This window comes from Trichoplusia ni, chromosome 1 (genome assembly GCF_003590095.1).
Source record: "Trichoplusia ni isolate ovarian cell line Hi5 chromosome 1, tn1, whole genome shotgun sequence".
NCBI lineage: Eukaryota > Metazoa > Arthropoda > Insecta > Lepidoptera > Noctuidae > Trichoplusia > Trichoplusia ni.
In genome coordinates this window covers 13,622,151-13,647,942 of record NC_039478.1, presented here as the reverse complement: position 1 = coordinate 13,647,942, position 25,792 = coordinate 13,622,151, and the positions used below count along the sequence as shown (strand labels likewise).

Below are 25,792 nucleotides of genomic sequence, written 5' to 3'. Positions count from 1 at the left end.
AGTTAAAACAGAAAGAGCACCCTTTATAATATACCCTTGCTTTTGTCCGCGAGTTCACCTGCTTGTTAGTCGACTGTCGAGGTACAAAATGTATTTCCTTCCCTAAGTTGAAGTTATTCCTACGCAAAATTTCATTAAAATTGGTTAAGCGGTTTAGCTGTAAAAAACGAAAGCTCAAAAAGTACGTTCGCATTTAAATTATTAGAATGGATTGAAATTCGACATCAATACAAAAATTTCAACATTTTAACTTTATGTTCGTTATTGACCGGGCGTTACTTATCTTTGTTCGAAAAACTTTTTTGTATTATTTATTCTGTTAAAGTGTGAGCTGAGTGATGCTTTGTGATAAAGATCAAAGGAATATTATGACCTAATTGCGTATTGTTCAGGGCTATTGAAGAATAGTGTAAGCCTTGAAGGCCGGCAAAGTATTTTATGATTGGTGTTTCGACTGACAAGTACTTACTGTCACCATTTTTAAGCCGCTCATATTATTAATTGGAGAGTTTCTTTGTTTGTCTATATTTTTATAGGCAATCTTATGAACCGCTTTATGAACAACATTTTGTATGGAAAATAGGACATGCGCAATAAAAGGTATGGCGCCGAGGCAAAAACCAGTTTGATTTTTTTCATGAACTAACTTGTTGATGCTGTACTGATGCAGCACAGGGTACAGGTCTCGGTGCAGACGCAGCTGATGCAGTGCGCGGTCAACGAACTCGCAGAAGCAGTCGGCGAGCCAGCGCTCCTCATCACGTGACGCTCCCGACCCTGAGTCTCCGCTGCCACTACCTGATATCGCCTCACAAGCGCACCAGGCGCGCTCCAGCTCAATCAGAAGCTTATGCATGTATCTGCACAGAAACATTTTAGTGAATTGTAGCGAAGGATAAATTGGCAGTTGCTCTTAATTATTTAGCTGAAACACGTAAAGAGACGCTATGAGAAGCGTCTAGGAAAAGGACTAGAAAATGGAAGTTGTAATTATAGAGAAGTGTACACTCATGAGGAATGTAGAGGAAGAGGAGAAAAAATGTCCACCGGTATGCTGCGGCTTACTAAAAAGTAATAATAAAAAAAAGATATTTGATTAAATCAAATTAAAAATATTAATAACCTACTTTGGATCTAGTGGAGCATCGGCGTTGAGCCTGCACGCTGCAGCGAAGCGGGCTATAGCTGCCTGTAGTGCGCTGAGGTCCCCTTGTATAGCGTGCTGGTGCAGCAGGGTCTGCGCGGCGCCGCACAGGTCACCCTCCCACGGCGGCGTGGGGGTCGTGGTGGTGGGCTCGGGCTCCCCAGCTGCGGCGGCGGCAGCTGCGGCGGCGGCAGCGGCAGCGGCTGCAGCGCGCATCATCTCCACTTCGTATGCAAGCAGGACGCCAAACAGACGCTCGTGTTGACGAACCTTTATAGATTATACCTTTTTATAGCACGTCGATATTGACACTTTTTTTTAATTTTGGAAGAATTCATGTTTCTAAAATATTGTAGTTATATTTTTCTCAAGCAAACGACGCCAATATTTCATCAGGCGCGAATGTTATGGGAAGGAGATTCGAAGGGATGCCGAGAAGCCCGATAAGATACTTTATACCGAATTTTATAGTTTTTCAAATAAAGCATCTTCCAACAACATTATATAGATTATATAACATCTCGTTGCTTACCATCAAATCAGCTCCTTTGTGAAAATAAATTGCCGAGGAGTCGGTAAAGAGTTTAGGCGGTTAAACGCGGGCATCTGAACCACTTTGCTTTGAACCCAACCGGAGCTTAAGTATGACCCTTTTAATTTACAAGATGTTTCTTAGACATAAATAAGTCTTAAAATTCAAATGATGGAATGGGCAAGTGATAACTCTTGAAGCGTATAAAACCCAGTCCCACTGAGTCACACTGGAAAAAAGCACCTATGAGGGATAAATTGGATTTATCGTGTAATCGCAATTTCGCTTCAGTCGCTCGCTCACTTGATTACTCGGGCTAAAAGAGATATTCAGTTTGAATACTTTGAATACGTTATCGAGATACTGGCGGAATCTTTATCGGGACACCAAGAGATTCTTAAATGTAAATTTATTCTTGTAAAGTTACCACACTTTATATAATAAACAGATTGATATTTGTGTAGATATTTACGAAAATACCTGTTATCGCTATGGTTTTTTTTCAATATAGGATAACAGCGTTGCTACATTTTCTTGCATCATAATCTTCTTCTTTTATGCCTCGTAACATTCTTAGTACAAACAACTGGGTCAAGGTACTTTGTTGGTTAGTTGCCATGCTAGATAAGAGGGATCTGGGTTTTCTAGGGCAAAGGAACGCTGACAATGTAGATAACTGGCAGTTGGTTTTCCTTAATATAATACTTGCTGCAGAAAAACCCACGTTATCCAGACTTTGTTGCTAATTAGATGTTTCCTCTACTCTACTGATAGTATTCTCAGTATATATAAGCCTAGCTTGTCAGCGACGGAATCCTAAACTGCAAAACTGGTTCAGACCGATAGTATAATCAATATATATAAGCCTAGCTTGTCAGCGATGGACAGCTGAACTACAAAACTGATTCAGATAAAATTTTGCTCAAGGTATATTTACATCCTAATTTATAGTCGCAATATTATTTTCGGCACGTATTTATCTATTGCCTACCTCCTACTACGTGGGAGAAGTCGCGACAAGCAGCTAGTTATAAAATAAATGGTTCTAACTTTGATGTACTACAAGATTTTGTTTGATGTTATTTTGGATATTAATAACAATGAAAATCCGGCTAATTATAAACATTGTTGATAAAAATATATTGGTTCTGGGCTGTTAAGCAAATAAAAGAGGCAATGTGATCCAAAATAACAACAAGGGCGCTGGAGCGTGGTCGACACGCGGGCTTCACGATAGCGCTATATTTGCAGCTACACAATACTTTCTACCTAGGTAGGTAGGTTTAGCTGATGCCTCGCTGCAAAAAGCCAATAAAGCTTTTCATGTACGGTGCAGTGACTTCGTTGACTAGTAATATTGATTATGTTTATTTATTGCGAAATATTTTGAGTGGAGTACCTAGTTGGTTTTAATGTTAGATTTTTAAATGGTCTAGTACATTGCAGGTAAAGTCATTATAGAAACTCGTTTATGACGGTGACAGCTTTATTAAGATCGCTTGTCATTAACAGACAACGTCACTTGGAAGTTGCTTTAAAAACAGTGCAACGTTTTTAATCATAATAAAATGCAGTAGGTAAAAGTTTGGTATGATACCTAAAATGGCGTTATACTTAATCATGATAGTAGAACGTAATTGTCTATATTAAGTTATAAACTTACCCCTTCGCGATATACAAGTATAATATTACGAGTAGGTAGAGCCCTCATTGAAGTTAATTAAGCTTCATAAAGGTGTTGCTCCTGTTGTAATATTGGCTCAATTTCATCAAAGCCGTCTATACTATGCATGTTACATAACAAAATCTTCATGATGATAAAAATAATAACTTTGCAGGCTAAATAATATTCATATTCTTTGTTACATGAGCTATTAATAACGTTAGTTAGGCACTGTATATTGAGCCAGTATGATGTATAAAGATAAAGTCCTTGATTAAGATCCTCCTCTAATATAAAGCAGCCATTGCTATTAATATCGGAAGAACTGGAGTATAAAATTAGGCTTAACGAAGCAAAAAGGAAATCACGTCGCCGAATTGTACTATTCTACTCGGACGGAAAAGTGCTTTGGTTTTCGATTTCACGTCAATTTGGCTCTACGCATAGACTATAATGGCCTCCTAAATACGCTTTGTTTATTTTGAGTAAACAAACCTTATTTACTTATATAAATTTTCGTTTCTGGATTGTCATTTTTATTTTACGAGTCCTTACACATTAATTTCTAAATATTATTTCTGAAAAGCTCTATCATTTGTTTATATGTCAAATGTTATTACGAGACTTGATTGGCTGTTAGTAATTTAATCGCAGTACTGCATATATTCCACAACAGAATGCCTTTCAGTACTGGGGTGTATACTAGTTACGTCACAAGCGTCTTGTGGAGTAGAGCGCCTACCACCGCCCTTAAAGTAATATTGTTGCAGTTGTGGACGAGTGACAATGCACTACACTTTATAGAGCGGCGTCTCTCTTCCTCAACTGCAATGACATTAGTTTAAGACGTGCTGTAAGACCCTAGTTGTCAGTGTTATTTGTTGCAAACTGTAGCGGGCATGTCTGCGAGTGAATCAGCGAACAAATGAGGCGGACGCCGGAGTCAATTGTAGTGCAAATGTGACGGTCCTATTGTTGTCAGGTGAAGTCGAGAAGGAACGGGAGGAAACGTAGCGAAAACACCCTTATTTCCTTATCCATTTATAGATTTCTTCATTTATAACGTTTTCATTACTTCTTCAATTTTTACGTCATTATGTGGTAGTCGTAACGTTGTGTGTTAATGAATACAAGTAAATAACTTAAACAAAATTTTGATGTTGTAAATGCTTTAAGAATAGATCCTGAAAGGGCGCACTAAAATAGTACAGTATCGCATCTCGAGAGATTTTATAAGTAGTAAGTAGGAAAAAAAAGTCGATTAAAACGTGATTCATTAGAGGACATCGCGCCTCTGTCACACGCGTCATAATAAGAACGAACCAATCTCGAAAGTAAACAAGAGCAATACCTGTTGCCAGTTGTCGTCATCATGCCGGCCAGCCTCCCTGGCAGAGAGCCAGAGGCGCAGCCGAATACGGCCCTGTACCGAGGAGCGCTGCGAGCGCGCTTCCAACTTGTACCACGCCTCCACACCAGTTGATGGGATCTCCCGCAATGGAATGTTCACACAACCTGCAAAGAGATTTTAATCAGAAAACTTTTCATTCTAGAAATCCGAGAATGGCTCATTTAGTAGTGAGAAATATCGTTCGAGTTTCATTACGTTACGAAGCTCTATCATCAAAATTGTCAAACCATCATTGCCGGCAATATATTGCATCTTGCATGGTATGTCCCTGTCTAAATGAGCCTTAATTATATTTAACTAAAGTTACAATACTCCGATTCCTTGAATCCGTGAAATACAGTGGGATTTTGTTTTTTAAATTGCTTTATTTAGCTATTTTGTTTTTCTTGACAGCCCTTGTTTCTACTTTAGCGATTTCTTTTGTTTTGCGAATTAAATTTGTTCTGCTTGAAAATATTTGAGTTTCATTGTTTGACGTAACAATTTATGAAAGGCTCCAATTGGGACGCTGTATTTTCAATTGTAAAGCATTCATTTTTATATTGCTTTAGAAGGTATATTGTGAGGTTTGCGTTGTGTATTAGGATTTTAAATCATTAATATCAATTAAAGTCAGCAACATCCATCCATCAGTCGAGGTATACATTTCATTTGTATCTACGTTTAAGTAATCTAAAACTCAAATTGTGTTAGCAAAATATCAAATATAAAAGCATCAAACATGATTTATTTTTAAATCTTACTTGTTTGCAAAGTTAACGAAGTTATGTTTCCATTTCAAAGTTGAGAATTTCAGACATTTTCGTTACAATATTTGTTTTTATTTGTACTCGGTACTCGGCAGTCGGTAGCGATATGGCCAGTTTTATGTTTGTTGTGAAAATCAACAGATTTCTGCTGCGCCAAAGCGCCTCCATAAGCGGATTACGTTCATAAAACAAATGGAAATTAAATTGATGCATTAATTTTATGATGCCGTGTCCCGACACAAACATATTATGATTATGTGAGTGGAGCGATGTCAAAGCTAACAGTTTATTCACATTGAAATTATGGCTTAATTCGGTCGAATAACATTTTGGTATATTTGTAATACCTCATTAGGTCTATCAACATCAATCATATTCAGTAACGTTTTAAACAAACAGATTTTCAGAATATTAATTGAACAATTTTTCATTCATGTCACTTTGATCATGTTGATACGTAATAGTTTTAGTTTTTCGTGTATAAAATAGTATTTTTATTCATCATTCGGTAAACTGGAAATTACATTTGGTAGATAGCCGCCTGAGGCGAAGAGATTTCTATAGGCTGCTTTTTTAGCGAGAGTAACTTATAAAGAACATGTTTTTAACAACCAAGATATTCACTTTATCAGTGGACGCCCAAGTTAAAGTAAAGGACGTGATTCTTCCGTCACAATACATCTTTGTGTTCACATGCCTGCCGAAAAATAGCAGTCAAAAAGTTCTTTTAATATTTATTCCCCGAATTCAGTGCGCTGCGTTAATAAATGAAATTACAATACAGAACACAGGTACGCTCCCACTCGTCCATCAAAATTGGTCATATCCAATTTTTCGATGGATTCACATTTCATCCCGCTACCAAAAAGAGATTTGAAAATGTCAGCGAAGTAAAACAGGATTGCCGAACTCTGAAATGAATTGGAACTGCCTTTATTCTGTCTGTCATTCACGTAGTCCCGTCTATCATTGCGATATTGCATTGTCGTATTCGTATGCCGAAATTCATGCCTGAATTGCATAACTATGGCCAATAAATATAGGGAACTGGTCAAAAGACAACGGATATTAACGTATTTTTGTGTTTTCTTTTCAAGAAATCTGCTAAACAAATCGCAAAAATAACTGTGTTTTGAGGAAGTGTAATGTTATACTGGAGGTAGCAACGAGTATCCAGTTTCCCATTAGCTTCCATCTAACTACAGTTAACATGTGTAGGTTAAGCCGACATCTTAGTGTGTGTATATGTAGATAGGTGGATAGGTATTGCTTGGTATCGATTCTAATCAACCCACGATAAACACTTGACGTCAAAGTGTATTCGCAGAGCAGCGGTACGATATCGGAATATCCTCACACTACCATAAACAGATTTATGTGAAATGAGTGCGTGAGCGGGTATTACGTTGTTCAAACAGTGACGTATGGCGGTGGACGTAAAACGAGGTTCCATGCACCCACCCCACCGGCACCGGCCCGTTCGATTCGGCCTCCTACCGCCCTGTATGCAAGCGCTTTGCACCTCTCATTTGAATATGTACATTGTGAATTTCATCGCCTTTTATTGTTTTTTTTTTTGTTATATAGCTTTGTTCTAATAATTAGCCGAAATTTATAGTAAGTAATTTGCTATTTTTCAGAACAACGATCACTTTTTTGATCTCTTTGAAGCGTACAACTGTTTTGGTTGAATTTGACGCGAGCCTAAAATAAATAAGGAATACTAAATCTTATTTTCTGATTATACCTCAAATTGTATTCGTCTCAAATTGAACGCCGTATTCATTAATCTGTGTGGTAATAGAATCGTAATAGGCAGTAAAGAGAAAGTCCTTCTCATTCCAATTTATTCAATGCTGCCTAATTCAAGGTAGCAATATAATTCGTCATTTCATTTGGACGGTGACTGGTTGTTCAATTCTGTGACACAAAGAAAAGTAATAGCATTTAAGCGTAGACACTTAAAAGTATTACCTACTTAAATCCTTTAAGGTCGACACACGTACTAGCTGCGTCTTACGAGCTTAACGTAAGTGTTGAGTTCTTTACTTGCTTAGAGCAATCGTGTATGTGCTTCCCACCCGCAGCTATCTTAAAAATAAATACGTGCGCCGTGCGTGGCTTCGGGAGTCCTACCAACCCCCTTACACTGTTGTAAAGTAAGACTGTCGTCTGAATGACCATCGAGTGAGCGAGATGGCGCTCGTCACAGCATTTAAGTGCGTCTCGCTTCCACACTGGCAAAAATCTTTCTTTAAGTCAATTTACATGGTTGTACAAGTGCCTCAGGTACTCAGTGCTTAGTAGAGTGAGATGTGCGTTGAGTTCAGATCGCGTGTCACGAGCCCCGTTGCCTTCGGGAATACTTTGCAAGTCGTTCTTGTCAGCAAAACAAATAAACTCCTTGTTTGGTTTGCTGTTATCATTTATTGGTTGTTGTGATCGTAGCTACTAATGTATTTATTATTATTTGTATATTTGATGCTTGCTTTACGTACTACGCATTGCTACGCTATTAAGTTTTGTGTAATAGCAACTTAGACTGCTTCAAATTGACTGCACGGATAGCCGAGTTGTTGAGGTCACCGCGCCAAACCCACTGTGAGCGTCGTGTCGCGGGTACGATCTCCGCTTAGGACAAGTGTGATACATGGATGCTTGTTCTGTTTGAGAAACAGCCCGCGATACAAGGATAAAATTCCTTTCCGCGGGAGTCGTTCTAAAGAAAATAGTTGGTAAATAATTTCGTAGATATTAGCAGTACTTTGTGTCAATGTAAAATAATATGTTATAAAACAATAGAAACCATTAATGGATTTAACAGTGCATTTTATAATGGGGCACTATTACCTTTGTCCTAATGGCCGAAGGGGTCGTAACAACTAGGCTATCGTTTGTAGTTAGTTACTATGCATTTTTAATCTAGTATCGACCAAGCCATTTTATCATTCAGTTCGCATTCAATTAATACATTATGCAATGATTTTTTTACAGTATAACTACGTTCCCAACAAAAATAATCTTCTACTGAAATTAGAAGTGATCAAAGTCTGTGTAGCTATAATACAGTTAAGACGCGTTTTTCGTATTGGGACTACTTTGTGGTATTCAAGTCTTCATCGACAAGAGGACTATCCAAAACGACAAAAAATCAAACAATTCGATCTAATTGTAAACAAACTCTTCCACTTTATGATAAGGTTTTAATATCATTTGTGTTTAGGTTGTATATCAAAATTTTTCGTACAAGGGTATCTAAATAACATCACGCTATGATCAATATAAAAATGTACCTTTATAAAAATAACTAGCTGTTGCCCGCGACTTCGTTCCCGTGGGTAGAAGATATATGTTATGATTTATACCTGCTCTGTTTTTTCACATTTTCCATTGTACCTATCTTCGCTCCTATTAGTCGCAGCGTGATGGTTTATAGCCTAAAGCCTTCCTCGATGAATGGTCTATTCAATACAAAAAGAATTTCAATTTGGACCAGTAGTTCCTGAGATTAGCGCGTTCAAACAAACAAACTCTTCAGCTTTATATATTAGTATATATATGCAGGCAAAAATAGCTCTTACAATTTAGACACAATTAAAATATTTTACATAAACATTTTCTTTAATGTATTTATTCAGAGTCCTAAAAACATTTCTTTAATTAAATCTTTTTAGCAATTAAAGCAAGTTAGGTGTTTACTAGTTTTCTTCATAAGTTTCAGTACCAAAGTGTTTCAGTACAGAACATTAACGCTTGTTATTAAGCGAGGCCCGACCTTACTTGACCTAAGGTATTATAAAATTATAGAAGACTCCTAAAGGAGAGAAAGAAAACCTTTGAAGTCTAATAATTTGTCGTATAAATAGGAGTAGTTTTAGTTTATATTTAAGTTATAGAGAAATATATGTACGAAATATTATAATATAATTTAAAAGTTATTGTTGTTAAGTGCTTACCTATTCTCTATGTATATACAAATATTTGGCAATATGTCTGCGTACAATATTTATGCAATTAATTGCTCAGCTCGGTGTGTACCTAACCCACATCTGTCATCATCATCTGTATGTATTTACATAGTTTTGCGGTGGCATTATAATATTCAGTATTTCCATTGGAAATATTAATAGCAATTACTACAAAGTCAGTCTTACAAAAAGTAAACCAATTCCACTTATTTACAAATAATTTACGCCCTGGTTTTTAAAAGACTATAAAGCTCACGTTTATTGAATGAAAATCAATTGTACATTTATAGTTTATATTAGGCGATAAAAGTACTATCGTCTTTGTGAGATTCAAAACTAATCGAGTATGAGAATAGCCGTTCTAATACTAGTTAATGTATTTAATATTCTAATTTCCCTATAACATTCGGTATAGCGAGGTATCTAGTACCTAAGTACGGCTTAGTGTTCCTTATTCAGTGTTCAAGCGTCAGTTATCAACATATGTGGTTCCTCTGCGGTTTACCTCACACAGTACCTACCAATATGCCTTTGGATCGGAAACTGCGTTAAACATTCAATGACATCTAAAGACCGGTTTTGTTTTCAGTTAATAAATGTAGAGTCGTCACAAAAAGATCAGTTTGGTTTGGTTTTTGAATTATCATTTTGTTACTGAGATACTTTACGAATAGTGCAATTTACCTCTAATTTTAAATGTGTATTTTTCATAGGTTAGTATTGTGCGTAAAAAAGAGAGTAAATGAAGAGCTTTATTTATTAATCGTGTATCAATTGCACAGTCATTTATTATTTAATTATCTATCCCTATATCAATTGTGAAATGATGATTAATTTAAATTTTAAAAATTGCAAAAAAGTGTAACACCTTTTTTTCATTTATCGGATCGAATGTTGCCATTGTTGCCAATACGAAGAGATTGACATTTGTTACGTGAGACACGTCTGATTCAGTGATATCTAAAGTATGAATATAGCAATGCCAAGCAGGAGTACCCTAGTATTATTATACTCCAAGTATTTTTTTAGATATTTATAAACGTGGTTGAAATTTTATGAAAACACACTTTATTTGCTCAACATTTAAACTTCTATTAACTTAAAATGGCTTACGTAAAATTTCCATCTAACCTTATTACTTTCTTATTTTCGTAGGATAATACATAATTTAACATAGGTTTAGCTTTTCAATTAATAACATAAAAAGTAGGTGGAGTTGGTATTTAAGTAAAGAATGTTGATTTTAGGTGTGGGTGTTAGATTCGATTCGTTACTGATTTTTTGTTAAATTACATTTATTTTAGAATGATTCATATTTTAGGTATGTAATCCTTTTAAAAGAACCTTTTCAAAATTAATAAAAAAAGTACTAAGTTACACCTGTACGCAGGATGAACTCATATTTATTTAAACTCATGAATATTAAATACAATTTCATACATAGCAATTTTTTTCTCATATCTCATACACGTTGACAAAATGCTGTTGCCATCGAAGAAGAATAAGTAGAAACTTACCTAGGAAATCATCCTGGCTGCCCTGCCGAGCGCTCTGGCAGACTTGCTTGAAGAAGCGTCCCAGCCCGCGCACGCCGCGTACTTCGTTAAGACGTGACACCGCGTCCAGCACCGAGCTCTCGTCGTCATGGTCCCAAATGTCCAGGTGCAGTACATCCGATGAAATATCATCGATGTCACTACAGAAAAGAATACTTAATTACCTAGAGTCAATTTTGTTTTTTATTTATCCGATCCGGGAGCCGACAGCTACCGCTTAGAGTAAGAATGCAGCAATTGTAAAAAAGGGAAGGTACTACATGGCGTAGAGCGGCGTCTTGCCTCCACAACAAAAAACTATCATAATTTGAGGAAAAAGTCCAAAAATTAGGCACGTTTTTCCGATAATTAGATTTGGGCCCGACTTCACAGCCTTCCTGACATTTGACGGACCATAAAATTCATTATAATAGTTCAAAATTTAGCTAACAGTCACGAAGTCTATAATTTTCAGAGAACTAACAACGTTCGCAATCATCCAGTGACGCATACACAATAACTACGATCACTAATTAGTTCAACAAGTTGCACGTCAACAGAAATTATTCATAACACACCAAAGTCAATATTTTAGTGGTCTACTAAACAACTTACGGCAGGTCAAACCTAATAACATTGTTCAAACATTCCACTGTATATAAAATGTTAGAATCTGAATAATTTCCAGGAATTTGTAACATTAGGTATTCATAGTACCTAAAATAAACAGTATTATAATTTAAAGAGATTCCACAGAATGTTTATCTTCAGGCTTAAACATTTTGTTTTTCTACACGGAACATTTTACAGTCTCTATAATTCTCAAAACAGGGTTGTTGTGAGTGTAAAACGAAACTGTTCAGTATGGAGCATCATATTCATTCCTCGACGGCAACAAAGAGCTTTGAGTAATCTTGAGTTATATCAAGTTTACGAAAACTTATCACGATATTCATAAACTTACAATTTGAACGTCTCGTTCCATTTGGGTGAGAGGGTGTGTGGCCTGACGCTGGTGGCTCTGATGTAGCGTGCGGGCAGGCGGCCCAGGCTGTCGCGCTGCTGACGCCCGTCGCGCCGCTTGAAGCTCAGCCTGAACCCGTGCTTACGACCTTCGTCCTCAGAGGCGCGCGGCGACGCGGGCAGCGACGCCGGCTGGATGCCCAGCATGCAATACGGGTCACTGAACCCTATCGAAACACAAGACCATTTGTAATAGGTACAGGCTGCTAAATAGAGGTTTATTTAACTCAACAGCATAAAACTTGCGAAACACATCCAGTGTTGTTTGTAACTTGTAGGTAATATCGCCTTGACCGAGTTGTGTAGCTTCTCGATGAGCGTGGTTTTCTAGATAAAGGAAATCCTCTTTCATGTATATGAGATTTTAAAATGTCAAGGTTTTTTATCTGGGTTCTCTAGCATGAAGTAAATTTATTACGAAATTTTCAGAAAATGCTGCTTGTTTGTATGAGGAAAACCCTTGTTGAAATTACTCACTATCTCAGAAAAGGCACATTGGGGTAGTTAATCGATTTTTATATCTTTCAATAAATATTTAGTGGTAATATGAAAAAAAACGTTTTTTTTGACCAGATAAATTGACTACATTACAAAAACACAAAACGTGTAAAAGGAAATGTATTGATTTGCTACATATTCGTTACAGAACTCGACATTTTCGCTTATTTACTTTTGCATTTCATACCTTCCAGAAATTAAAATATCCTTTTAGCATAACAAGGTTTCTACCGCAACATTCGATATGTACACGGTTTTGCGAAACTCGGAGAAACGTAATTGAATACCTTTCAACTTTACTAGCCGTTTGCAAAGCTGTCGAAACAAAGTTTTGCTTGAATAGAAATTTGATTTTAACTTTCGTTTGCAGCATTTATTCTAGAGGAGATGTGGTTGTTTTTTCGTAAATATTCTTGGAATTCTAAAATCTTTGGTTTTTGAGAGGCGTTTCATGTATAATCTGACGTCATTTGGTGTTGTTGTAAGATGTGTTCGGGTAGCTAGACGACCGCGCGGTATCTCGCCGTCGGCGCGCGGCACCCGCCCATCGCGTTCGCGTAATTCAATATAACAAGCGTAGCTGTCAGCACGCCATCCCCACTACATTATTTGTAGCACAATTTAATTTTTATTTTCCCGACGTCGACGAAAACATTTTTAGCCATTTCCTCATTTCCTTGGATCTTGTAAGTACAACATGATAATGTTCTAGTAGGGGCAAACATCCGTACGAACTATATATATATTATCATTATTTCATTTGCCCGACTGAAGGGATACTGGTTATTGAATAATGTTACAACTCATTTAAAGATTATGATAGGAATTTTACTAAAGAAAATATGTGAAAGCTTTGTCTTTTCCAAATTTAAATGAGCACTGAGCGTTTGATGTATGAGTCAATTTGACATAATGTATGGTGTCACAGAAATGTCAGGTGAAGAGAGAACAATATCATGATACATTACATATGTTTTATTAGTATAAATGTTCGAAATGTCAGCTCAGGTAAGTGAACCGAAGGTAAGTCGAGAAATTTATTCGAGGCGACACTCATCATTTATGAATTTGATTTAAGGGCGCATAAAGAAGGACGTGTGAGCAATAAGGGAGTTATATTAAGCTAGATTTACTTTCGTTGCCACACGAAATATTATCACGATAGAAAACTTTTCGGAATAACGATCATCTATCGGTATGTGTCAACATGTCTCTCGTGTGTACACGTGGTTACGTAGCTATATTGTTATGGAAATATCTTTCATATCGTGTTTGATAAATGTTCATCGACAAGAGTGTTTCAATTGGACCTATGGTTGGGTTGTGTCGTGTAATTTTGTATTGATAACACTGTTTATCACGATTTATCGATATATATTTATTTAGTAGAACTAATATAGCATCAGCAGTATGTTTTCCTATTCTTAATTCTACCTATACTTCAGCATTTTCTTTCTTTTCGATTCTCCAAACTTACATTTGCTTTCTTTCAAAAACCGGACAATTAAACATGATATAACAAGTCCTCAATACTTGGCTTATAGTTAGCTTTAATGTTTATAGAATGCTTACCATTGGCATCTTTGGCCTCAAGTCCATCAGCCTCGAGGACGGTGCAGCCGAGTACGACGGTGGGCGGCCGCTCACTGCCGGCGGAGCGCAGAGCACGCGCATGGACCTCCGAAGACACCCTGAACGCGCGACGAGCATGCTCTATTACCTCCTCCTTGTAAGCGGCAAATTGGCCGTCCGGGGCTGGCGCGCCCACCGCGTTCTCGATGCAGTACAGCACCTGACAATAGAGGTAAATGGCTCAGACATAATGGCTTGAATATGTGCGGTACCCAACTGTTGCTCTGTAAGTAAAATTGTCGTTCATAAAGGTCTCATTTCAAGTACCGTTGAACTTTACTGCAGTAGTATACCGATATAGTAAAATGACCAAATAATGTGAATAAACGTCAGACAATACTCAAGTGTTGATATAAGATGAATACGCATTATACCACGTCCTATTTATTTATCACTCACGATCACACTTACAGACCGTTGATATGATTCTGACACGTATTAGGTGAAATATTCGAGGTGAAAGATATACGGACGAAACGTGTTCACGTGCGACCTACAACATACTAAAGTAAGTCTCCTTTTCAGATGGAGTCCGTTACGAAAAAGCTGACGTGACGGAATGTCTGTTCCGTGGAAAGACGACTTTGCATGTTCCAAGATAGTTACGCAAGAGACGAAGTATTCAATTACGGTAGATATTCACCCTCCTTGCGTTCCTACCTTACTCGTACATGACTGCACTGTCAGCTTACATTGCATATCTACATTATAGTTGTATGCCACTATCTTTAAATAAAAGTTAAGCATACCTAAATTATACATTATACTTTCAAAAAAAAAATCCATTGAATTTCATGAAAGCTTAACGCTTACTGAAATATTATTTTCATTATGACAAGAGCTTGGCTTTCAATGTAAATTAATTCAAGGATCACACATTAAAATTCCGCAATACATATATATTAAAAAATTAACATAACTATATTAATTCATTCAACTATAATAATTAATTTATGATTTAATTCATTAGAACAAAAAATCACTGAATTTCAGTAATTAAGGTTTCATGGAAACTTAACGTGCATTTGTGAAAATAGTCTGTTTTTCAGTCCATACAAAACACGGTGCTACTCAAACTTCCAGTGAATGTAACTTTTTCACAAAATAAACACACAGCGAATGCTTAAACTTCAATTAAGTCGCAACGCTAATAAAAGTCATACCAAATTACATATTAGTAAAATGATCAATTCAGAATGAGAAATCCGTATTAGAACCGTGTAATTCAAGTAAATATTACATATCTCTTCAAATAGGTATTGTTTGGCACTGGTTGATCATTTCACAGGTAGGTAAACAATTTCGCTAACGTTCACAGTAAGACTTGCTACGTTAAACAATTACAATATCATGTTACCGGTTAAATATGCTTCTGGTAATTCGTAGCAATTAGAATTCCCTATTAATTAATTGGTAATTTAATGCTGGATTGCTGCGTTCCCATATTAGGAGTTCTCGGAAAAAGGGTCTGTACCTGTACTATGAAACTCTTAATGCAGGTCCGTTGGTGTGAAAGAGAGATGCTGCTATACAAAATGTATCGCCATCTCGCTTATACAACGGTAACAGTTTTATGTTGCGAGCTCATGGTACACAGGCACTGAAGATTCATGGAAGGTTTTAGTGGCGTCGTCGACATTTATCAGCCGGTACACTAATACCCGCATCCTATGATTTCTCACAATCAAGATAATTTATTTAACGAATTTCGTATAAAAGGGTCCTATGTACCGATTCAAGGAAAAAATCTCACAAACTCTCAAGTTGAGCACTTACTAATATAATAAAGGTGAAGACATTGTTTGCACGTTCAATCTTTTAAACTGGGAGTTGGATCAAACTCTATCTATCTTATTAGCTATTTTAGATTGAAGTTACCTGAAGTTACTTATTAATTTAATTTTGTATTTCAGCTTAAAAGCTGATTACACCATCGACGAACACTTATTTCAACACCTATCCGATCAAATACATTTCAATTAGCGATCTCATGCGGGGATATGCAAATGCCACAGTAATGCGCCAATTATCCCATTCATGCGCAACTATGACAAAGTGAATACAGACATACGTTTATTCAATTAATTGAAACATTCATAACTTAATACTCACGATAAAAAAATACTTAAATTTATTTTATTCGAACGTAACGACGATGTATTTTCGAACGCTCGGTAAATAATGAAATTATTTTTACGTTTAATTTATTGATAAACATCATTACGTATTTATAAATAGAGTTTTCATGACCGGTCTGAATTGCTTTTCATTTTCAATCTTTTCAAAACAAGCTGATTGTTATTACGTCACAATAAGATGATTTCTTGTCATCATTTGGTATCCTCTCTTTGCTATTGAAATGTATTAAATAGGTTTATATACATATTATTTAAATAGATGCTTCTGACCTTACTATCTATTCGGTCTCAATTTACCGCATATTTAGACAGTAGACGATACCCACCTCAGCTTTGGCACCTTCTTGGGTCACCTCTACCTCAATCTATTCGTATTTTAATATTCCACAAAGGTTTTAGTTAGTACTATTATAAATTGGTTTAAAATTGGATTTGGAAGTGTCATAGTGACTTTGACGTAGATGACTATTAATTAATACTTGTTGATTGGAATAGACACGCACATAATTGTCAATGACAAACGAGATTATCAACTCGGTTTGGACTCGTATTTCAGCGTGCTTACGTTATAGACATAAACATATGTACGGTGTACCTTGGATTCAATCTCCTATTAATTATAATAATGAACAGTATTGATAGTCTTAATTCTAGTTGAACAAACTGCATTAACACATTTCTTAATGTCTTTAAGCCGTTATATACGGTAAAAGCCCTGTACAAAAGAAAATTATCTAATACTAATGGGTATCCGGTAAGAATCGCTAAGTACTGTACAGGAAAAAACGTAATTAAATGAAAACCGACATTCCCACAACTTGCATGACCTGACTAAACCTAACGTGCAGCAGTATTGATTCGGTAATGTTTGTAGGAAAGACTGGTTAAATATAAATGGGTACGAACCTCTGTGTACAAATGTTCGTGTTCCTTGTGTGACAGCTGGGCAGACACGCTGGGCAGGCCGAGGTCGTGCGGCGCGGGCGGCGCGCGCTCCGAGCGGGCCTCGACGAGGCGCAGCGCCGCAAGACGACGGTTCTCATGACGCCAAGAGAGAGCCGTGAAGTTCTCGAAGTATGATCCGTCGGTCTCTTGCACCCTAAGAAAAAAAGAAATTGGTTGTTAATCTAGCAGAGTCAAATTGGATATGGAAATCGTAATATCGAGTTTTATTTGGCTTTTCCAGCCAAGCCTGAAGCCACCAGCCGACCTACCAACCGATCAGCCAATCACCAATAAAAATGTTTTTTGTCGGAACCGACAGACATAAAAATATATGTAAAGTTAGCGAAATTGCCCGCGAGAAAAGTAATCGAACTTTCAGTACTTATAACGGATTGAAGTCATAATATTTAAGTGTAAAGTAAAAGATTATATAGTTCTAGTTTAGAGACTAACTTACCATTGTCTAAAAACTTTATAGACTTCTTAATAAAACTTAATGGCCGAATAAAGCCTAGGAGTAGCCACTTCACAAAGATTACAGATTAAAACGGTTTGACTGAACTGAGAATTGACTATCTAAGAAAATTTCGTATTATAATCGAAAATGATAAAAACTATCCTGTTTTTTAATATTGGTAATAAACTGTCTGTGTACCATGTTTCGTCTAAACCCGTGCAGTGTATTTTGAGCGAAAGAAGAAGGAACATCCATTTTGTTTTCCGCTTTTATAATATAAGTAGGATTTAAGTAATTAGGAAACGACCATATACTATCTCTTTTGAAGTTCTCTTATCATTAGGTCAAGGTCAAATCTGAATAAAAGCGTGTTTAAATAATAGTTATGCATAATCCGGACCAGCTCTAGCCGTATTTGTTGGACCGTGACTTTTTCGCAATACCTCACCGGGTTTTTTCCTCTGTGTCACCCTGTGGTAAGGTTTTAATGCTTTTTTCTCTACGTCAAACGCAGGACAATGATAGTTTTTTGTTTGAAAAATATTTTTTATAAAATTCTTCCGTATCTAAAATTGTTGTACAAAATAAACATTGGTTCGAGGGTTCAAGTTTCAGCCTGGTTACTAATATAGGTACCTTAAGTATAATTTCACAGCCAAGTTCACTAGGAGCTTACACAGAGCTTAAGAATGTACCTACATATGTACAATAAGGTTTTTAATTTCAATTTAACAAAAGAAAGAAAAAGTAAGGTAGCTAGCAATTTTCAGCGCTCATCATAATACCGCAACGTCATTGCCACTAAAAACGATACCGCAACGTCTGTTTCCACTCATTTTTCCTGAGTTTGTAGCACCAATATTCTGTAAGAGCGGTCTCTAATTGTGGCCAGTCATAAACGAGCCGCTGTAATCAACTACAACTAAGCTTTCTCCTCATTACACAAAGAATATTATTATAACGCAAGGGAACTAGTTTGTGTAAAGTCTAGATTCGTTTGTATAAAGTTTGTGTATTTTCCCAACACGAATTTTCAAGTAAAACTGTTATTTGACCTAAAATTATATTACACTCTTCGAAAATTTTCAGAAATACCTACACAATACACAAGTATCTACCTAGTACATAAATATCACGTATCATACATACCTAGTATCATAAATACGAAGGGTATCCCAACAAGGCAAATAAGTTCTATAAGTAGACATAATAGGCATTAGAATTTCCCGGAATGTACGTAATGTCTCGTTATCCTTATAAGTACAGTTGCTAACTGGGCGTAAATTCATTTGTACCATAAACCGTTTCTTATACATCTTAATACTTCGATATTTATCTGTTCACTGTAATAAATGTCGGGCCACGTTGTTATGATGTAAATATATCAGGCGGGAATAATATTATTGATACCCAGTTGATTAAATATTTGTACAACAAGCTCCGATTGGAGATGAGAACTTGACAAATAAACCTAATACCGAAAACGTAAGGACGGGCATGAACCGAGGGTAACGGTGCTATACAAATTAGGTACGTCGATACCGAGGTATATCTCGCTTATATTTCAATTAAATTATTTTGTGTTGTTTTACATTTTCGGTTTATTGAAATTGTAATTTTGTACGAACGGTTTTGAGACCTTCCACACCCGGATCGACGTGAAGGACGATCAAACGAAGGTGTACTTAAACTCACAGGTATATAAAACGTACGAAAGTAATAAATTGCGTATAAAGAAGGTTTTATGTAACAGTGACCCTTTCCTCTGAAGGTGTGTGAATTACGGTCAAACGCGAAAATAACAAGTTGTTCCTGATTGATGTCGGTAATCAATACGAAACGCACGACTATCGTAGACACATTCACTGAACCCTATTAGCCATGTACTGTAACATTGAAAACCCCAAACGAGAAGCTATTTTTAGAGCAGTGCCGATATCTCACGAAACTACTGTTTTGGAAGAGTAAATTTTTGGACTTGGTAAATCTAATTTTCTGCGCAATTGCTCAACAATATTGTAAGTAAATCAATAAAAAAATCGATGAAACAATCAAAGCCTGCTCTCTTGTTAGGAGCATACATGTACCTATTATCTATTACAAAATTAATTTCAATCTTGGCAAGAATTAAACAGGAGAATTATTACGTAATTGCAAGGCAGTTTTATGCATGGACTTGTATGTACAAGAAGCAGGTTTGATCCGAACGCAAAGTACTGATGTGACTTGTGTACTTCCTTAATTATTTTAGACACCACTGGCTTACGGTGAATAAACCTAGATTCCAAATATTGGAATCTGAAATCACCAGCCCGCAGTGAACTAGCTTGGTGATCAATGCTCAAACCTTACCCATATGGGAATATGCCTGTGCCCAGAAGTGGGAAGTATTAGTAGATATTAGAAAAATCCAGTGATAATATACAATTTTAATATACGCCGTCGAAAATCCATTTAACGAGGAACGAGCTCCAATAGATAGAAATTCTCACAAAATCTGACCGCAGCATGCTCGCCCCGCTCACAGGTTGCGTGCTGTGGTTGGCGTTCGCTTCCACCTCACTTCTACCATTCCGTCGAAATCACGTCAATACAATGTGCTTAGCATTTAAAAAGGTGCTCCTGAATAATATTTTGCACAACCCTACAAATACTGATAAAAAATTAAAAAAGAGGTCAAACCGTAGGTCAAATTGAATAGAAACTCCAAAATTGAATTTGTAAGTAATAAAAAAGTGATAATAAAGTAATAAAACCTATTTCATATCGATTTTACATATACTTACTCAACGTCGTCTACTTGTAATCTTATTATAAAGCTATAAATAAATGCCGATCAAAATCGAACTTGAATAAGGAATCCTTTTTATGGCATGATAGCAGACTCGTAACCGAGGAGTTTTTATGTGATTGTTAAAGGTGTGCTATGGAGATTCAGGGACGACATTTTAAAGCGTAGGTCACACAGCGAGTTTATCGAACTCCTTTTATATTTGTGAACAAGACTTCCAAGAAGTGTTTCGTTAGTTAGTTTAGTGTGCTCTACTAACTTAGCGGTGTTTTGTCGCCGCGCTTAGCTAGCTGTGTGACCTGTGCTTTACGCCTGTCCCCATCGTTTCGGAAGTGCGTGACATGTGCGTGTCGGTCAGTTTGCCCCGGACCCACATGTTATCCACATTACATTCTAGAGAAACGTGTTCTGCGAAGTCTGAACAAAGGTTTGAATTCTTAAGCTTCTGCAAACCCTTTTGTGACTATATATTGATTTATTAAGCTCGTATGCTCACAACATATATTATACACTGAAGCTTATCGGAAATAAGGATTATGGAACTACGGATTCTCATACAGATTCTAGGAATACTACTATTGATGTAAAAATAACATCAAAATTATTATAAAAAGATCTTATACAGCAAAAAATATGACAAAGGCCGTAGGCAAAGTAGCTTTTTGCCAAGCTTTAGGCAAAATAAGTTTAGTGTATTATCTTATACACTTATGTGAAAATAAAGACACTTATGTGTCACAAAAATCTCTTAAATATTATATAGATATTGTATAATAATATGTTATCCGAGAATCTGCCGATAGATGCGTACCTACGATTAAATGAATATAATAATATAACGTTCTGCTATCAAAGAAAACTGAAGACTCCTAGTATACTATTTAAAAACAGGATCAATAAGTAATGGATAAAGTACAATGCTGAGTTTGGTTAAAGAAAAGCATTGGATATTATTTTAAAAATAAAACTATCACGAAATGCTTTCAGCGATCCATCAATTCTCCTGGGAAATGTACTGCGTCAGAACTCGGTCCGGTCAGTCCTATAGGTAAATAACCTACATAATGTACATAATACACAATTCGAAGAATCTACCAAATGAATACGTGAAATTTCATTACGAACCGTTTTCAGAGGGAACCGGGCTTTATTGATTTCGTCGACATAATTTTCACATGCATATTCAGATGAAAATGTTTTGTAGCAGCTTGTCAAACAAATATTTATATAAAAACAAAAGGCCAGCGGTAACCTCAAACGTTAAGCGAGTTTTATTTGTGTTCCAAAATTAACAAATTGAAATAAAATTATGTCATATGAAATTATATCTTGCAAACCCAAAATCGAATGGCCCTAATTCTATTACATAATAGTCTAGCCGAAATAACCTTTAAAAAGTTTATCTGAAAAATCATTATGCGAGTTACATTATTATTTCTTTAGAAGTGCCTGAACTATGTGACTTTGACAAAGGTTTGGTGTCCATTGACTCGTCACCGAACCGTCACCAAACCGTCAACGGGCCGTCAACCCTTGCATTGTGAACGTTCTAACAGGCACGTATTTAATCTGCGTGACGTTTAAACACGGAGATGTGAGTATCTGCGAGTGTGTGGGGCGCAACCTCCATGACGAACGTTTGCCAATTCGACTGAGTTCCGGTCACCCGTAAGACCTTCGTTATCGCCTGTTACTCGGACATTGTGTTTACATGCCTCTGTAAGTCTGTTACTCCAAACATCGTCTGTTTAATTACTGTGAGTAAGTATAGTTTTGTCTCCTTGTGATTGATCAGACACAGTTACAGTAAAGATAAAATAATGAAACTGAACAAGTTTCCTTTAAGTGTTTAGCCAAGAAGTCAGCTACCACCAAATATCATCGAGCTTTCGATGCAGCCGTTTTAGCATGAAGAGGTATCCTTTCGCATTTATAATATTAGTGTGAACATATATTACGGAAGAGAAATGCTGCTCTACGATGTGTATAGAGTTTTACAATCATACCATTCTCATGTACAAAGATGCCCTTATCATCATACTACTTTAAGACGTTGTGGAAGACCTTAAGGCCGTGTAAATATCCCGTATAAAATATAGCAATACCTCACCGAAAACCTTTGTACGCATATCAGTAGGTACGTTTCATCGCTCCCTTTTTATTTATTTCATGTGAAGTTCATTGTGAAGCCATTATTAGTGAAGTGTAAACTACGCGCGGTATGTTGAGGTCCGCGCCTCGTGTATGTGGGGATGTGTTTGTGTTTCCGACGGATTTTACAGAACAAATACTTCAGGTTTTATGTGCTAATTAAATTAGTATTTGACTTCAGACTTACGTGCTAATGATATGTGTTTCGTGTTTTAAACACTCCATTCCTGTTGAACAATTAAGTATTTAACTCATTAGGAATTATGAAGCTAGTTGCATAAATAAAAAGACTACATTTTGACACTTTGATGTCATAATAGATATCTAACTAATATGAGTTAAAATGTTTTATATTGAATACATTGTTTAGGAGCTTTCTAGCCCCTGTTTTAAACATAACCATTTTCACTACTATAAGTAATCTTTAACCGGTTTGGTTTCATGCAACTATTAGGTACCTTTAAATACAGGTTTTTGTAAAAAGCTTTTTCGTCTTCGTTACTGTAATAAAAGTTCAGAAAATTTGATATGATGGAGATAATAAGTTTCTATTCATAAAATATATCTGAGATGCATTCAAAAAGCTTCGAGAAGCTCTATTCAATTGATCGAACAACGCACCCTATTAACTCAGTATGAAACTGTCTTGGATAATGTGACTCTTCAATAGCTATAAGTATATCCTACGGCTGCCATCAATGAAGGCTCAATTATCAATTGTGTGCTTGTTGCCAAGCTTAAATTCACAGGTTTTATTCCTAACCTAGCTTGGAGGTGAAAATGTAAATATAACTATGTATATATTAAATGTTTGCATTTCAGTTAAGAGTTTTATAATCTGCACTGCACTTAATAAACTCGATGAGGGAAGAAGATTCTCCTGATAAACCAGGAAGTCCATGAATTTGAATTTTAATGGCTAACCCAGCAATTGAATACTTATGTGAAGAAGTTTTTGCTTTTAGCTTTTGGGGCGTAGACCGATGTTATTTATATGTATAGTTATAATTATGTAACCGTTTCTAAAAAAACTGATTATAATATAAATATATTCCTCTGCCGTTATTAATATAGGTAATATGTTTGTAAGTAGGTCACCTAGCGACTTGTTGCACGTCCTTGCACGTGCCCCCGTGGCCGGCGTCTGCCCCCACCCTCCCATAACCTACGCATTACCCCTCATCCCGCGCTTTTACTTCGCAATCATCGCACCAATGTTGCCAGCTTTTATCTAATTGAAAACCTTTCGCGTCAACTTATGTCGGGTTCCAATACCGCTGTGGTAACGGGCGGCGCGCGGCGGCGGGGAACGAGACGAACGAGGCGAAAACAATGTTGGAACTTACAAGTTGGGACTTATTCAATATATGTTTCATAATCAACAGCATTAACACTTCGACATTGGTTTGACCGTGGGTCAACGTAGTTCTCTATATTAAGATTCTTTGCGTAAATATGAGTGATTGAATTCTCTTCTTCATATTATACTATATCTTATAAGATAATAATCTATAATAATCTAATATGATACTGCCAATCTAAATTGTAACTTAAAAGTGCAATAGAAAGAGAGTACGGCCACGCACTAGGACAAATTATACTATCGCATTGGCATTTTATGTATAATAATTACATGAAATGTTTAAAAGAAACTTCATTAATCGAAAACACGTAAAAACATGATAAAACAAGTATAGATTACTAATATTATCAAAGTAATAAAAAAGATAAAGTACACGCTCATCTAAAATGATGTTCACGTTACCAAAAGGTAAAAAAATGTAATGTTTCATTTCGAATGGCAGCATAAATAAGAGCCCCGCTGGTTTAATCAAGTTTTCTATTCTACAGATGGACTCCCGCTGTTAAATCGATTCATTTAACGACAACACATTTCGTCCATATCTTATGTAAGAGACTTTTTTACTCTTGAATTTCTTACAGACTTGAGACTTAATAGAAAATAATTTCCTGCAGATGTTATCGTTGTAAGTTATTTAACTGTTCCCTAAGCTGTTGGAAGATAAATACGTCTTGAATAGTTTTAGTGTCACATAAAGAAGAGTTAAGACGCCATCTGTCGTTTACTTAAAATACATTCTTATTTGGTTTAGGGACAACTAATTTCTATTCGCGACAGGTTTCGTCTCAGGGCCGTAAGGAGTTGCCGCTAATTTGCAATTCCCCTTTCAGTGAAAACACGTTAATATCCTTCGAGAGCCTGCGATTTCCTCGATATCATTATTTGTCTAAATGGTCTTTGTTAAAAGATTGCTCTAGTGCGAGAAAACTTGAGTTGCATTATAAGCTCACCGAGATTAGGTAATTATTTGCTTCAACCTTAGAAGAACACTTGAATACAACCCTCGAGTTTGGTACAAGTAGAAAGAGTTGAAGTTTGTGAGTTGGGTATAATCTTTCCATGAAATGTAATGAGGCACAAAAACTACAAATAAAGAAAAACAACTTGAAAATAAAGAAAACAAACATATTTGTTCATTTAGTATCCCGGAACTCTATTTTTAAGTTAGGTACTAGAAATATTCGACTTACCCAGAATTAACGGAGTTGTCAACTTCGGGCCAAGACAGTCGACGTTTGCAAAACGCCATGGTGGGTTTCTCTGGTGGTGGCGGGTTTCGGGGCACGCGCAACGACCCGCCGCGGCGCGGGGGCGGTGCGGGGGCCAGGCAGTCCAGCGTGCGGCGGCGGGCGCTCAGAGCTGATGCACCTTCAGTTGGCACCACTCGAGGGAAACCTGTACATGATGACCGATTAAAAAGTGAGCCCTTAAGCCGTTCTCAATACAACCTTAAATGTATGAATCTATTTTACAGATTATGATATGCACACATATAACAAAACATATTTTTTTTCGAAAGAATACCTACATATTCCAAGTATCATTTTTTTTTTACTCCGTCAAATCATAATCCCTATTAACTACAAGGTACATGGCACAATAAAAAAGTACTCCCATGATAAATTATTTTAACCGAAACTAAGTTGGTTTCTTTCCTTCAAAGTTCAAAGATCTCGAGGAAAAATTTACGCCGACACACTTCTAAATCTGGCACATAGTAACTTCTCAAGTCCTTAAGAATTCGTTAGCAACTAAGTTGAAGTCTGTACTAAAAGATTTCTGAATAAAGAAA

At 36.4% G+C, this 25,792-nt stretch overlaps 1 protein-coding gene across 1 annotated transcript in view; it reads right to left on the bottom strand.

The window, feature by feature from the left end:
- The window catches only part of LOC113496019 (BAI1-associated protein 3), a 58,628-nt gene that overhangs the window by 19,779 nt on the left and 13,057 nt on the right, over window positions 1-25,792 (bottom strand). The window contains exons 3-10 of the mRNA XM_026875076.1: window positions 25,191-25,395; window positions 17,200-17,392; window positions 14,096-14,315; window positions 11,967-12,192; window positions 10,985-11,163; window positions 4,691-4,854; window positions 1,128-1,414; window positions 648-860 (exon numbers count right to left, since the gene is read on the bottom strand). Coding sequence (XP_026730877.1) covers window positions 648-860; window positions 1,128-1,414; window positions 4,691-4,854; window positions 10,985-11,163; window positions 11,967-12,192; window positions 14,096-14,315; window positions 17,200-17,392; window positions 25,191-25,395 — 1,687 coding nt within the window. The remainder of the gene's footprint in view (window positions 1-647; window positions 861-1,127; window positions 1,415-4,690; window positions 4,855-10,984; window positions 11,164-11,966; window positions 12,193-14,095; window positions 14,316-17,199; window positions 17,393-25,190; window positions 25,396-25,792) is intronic.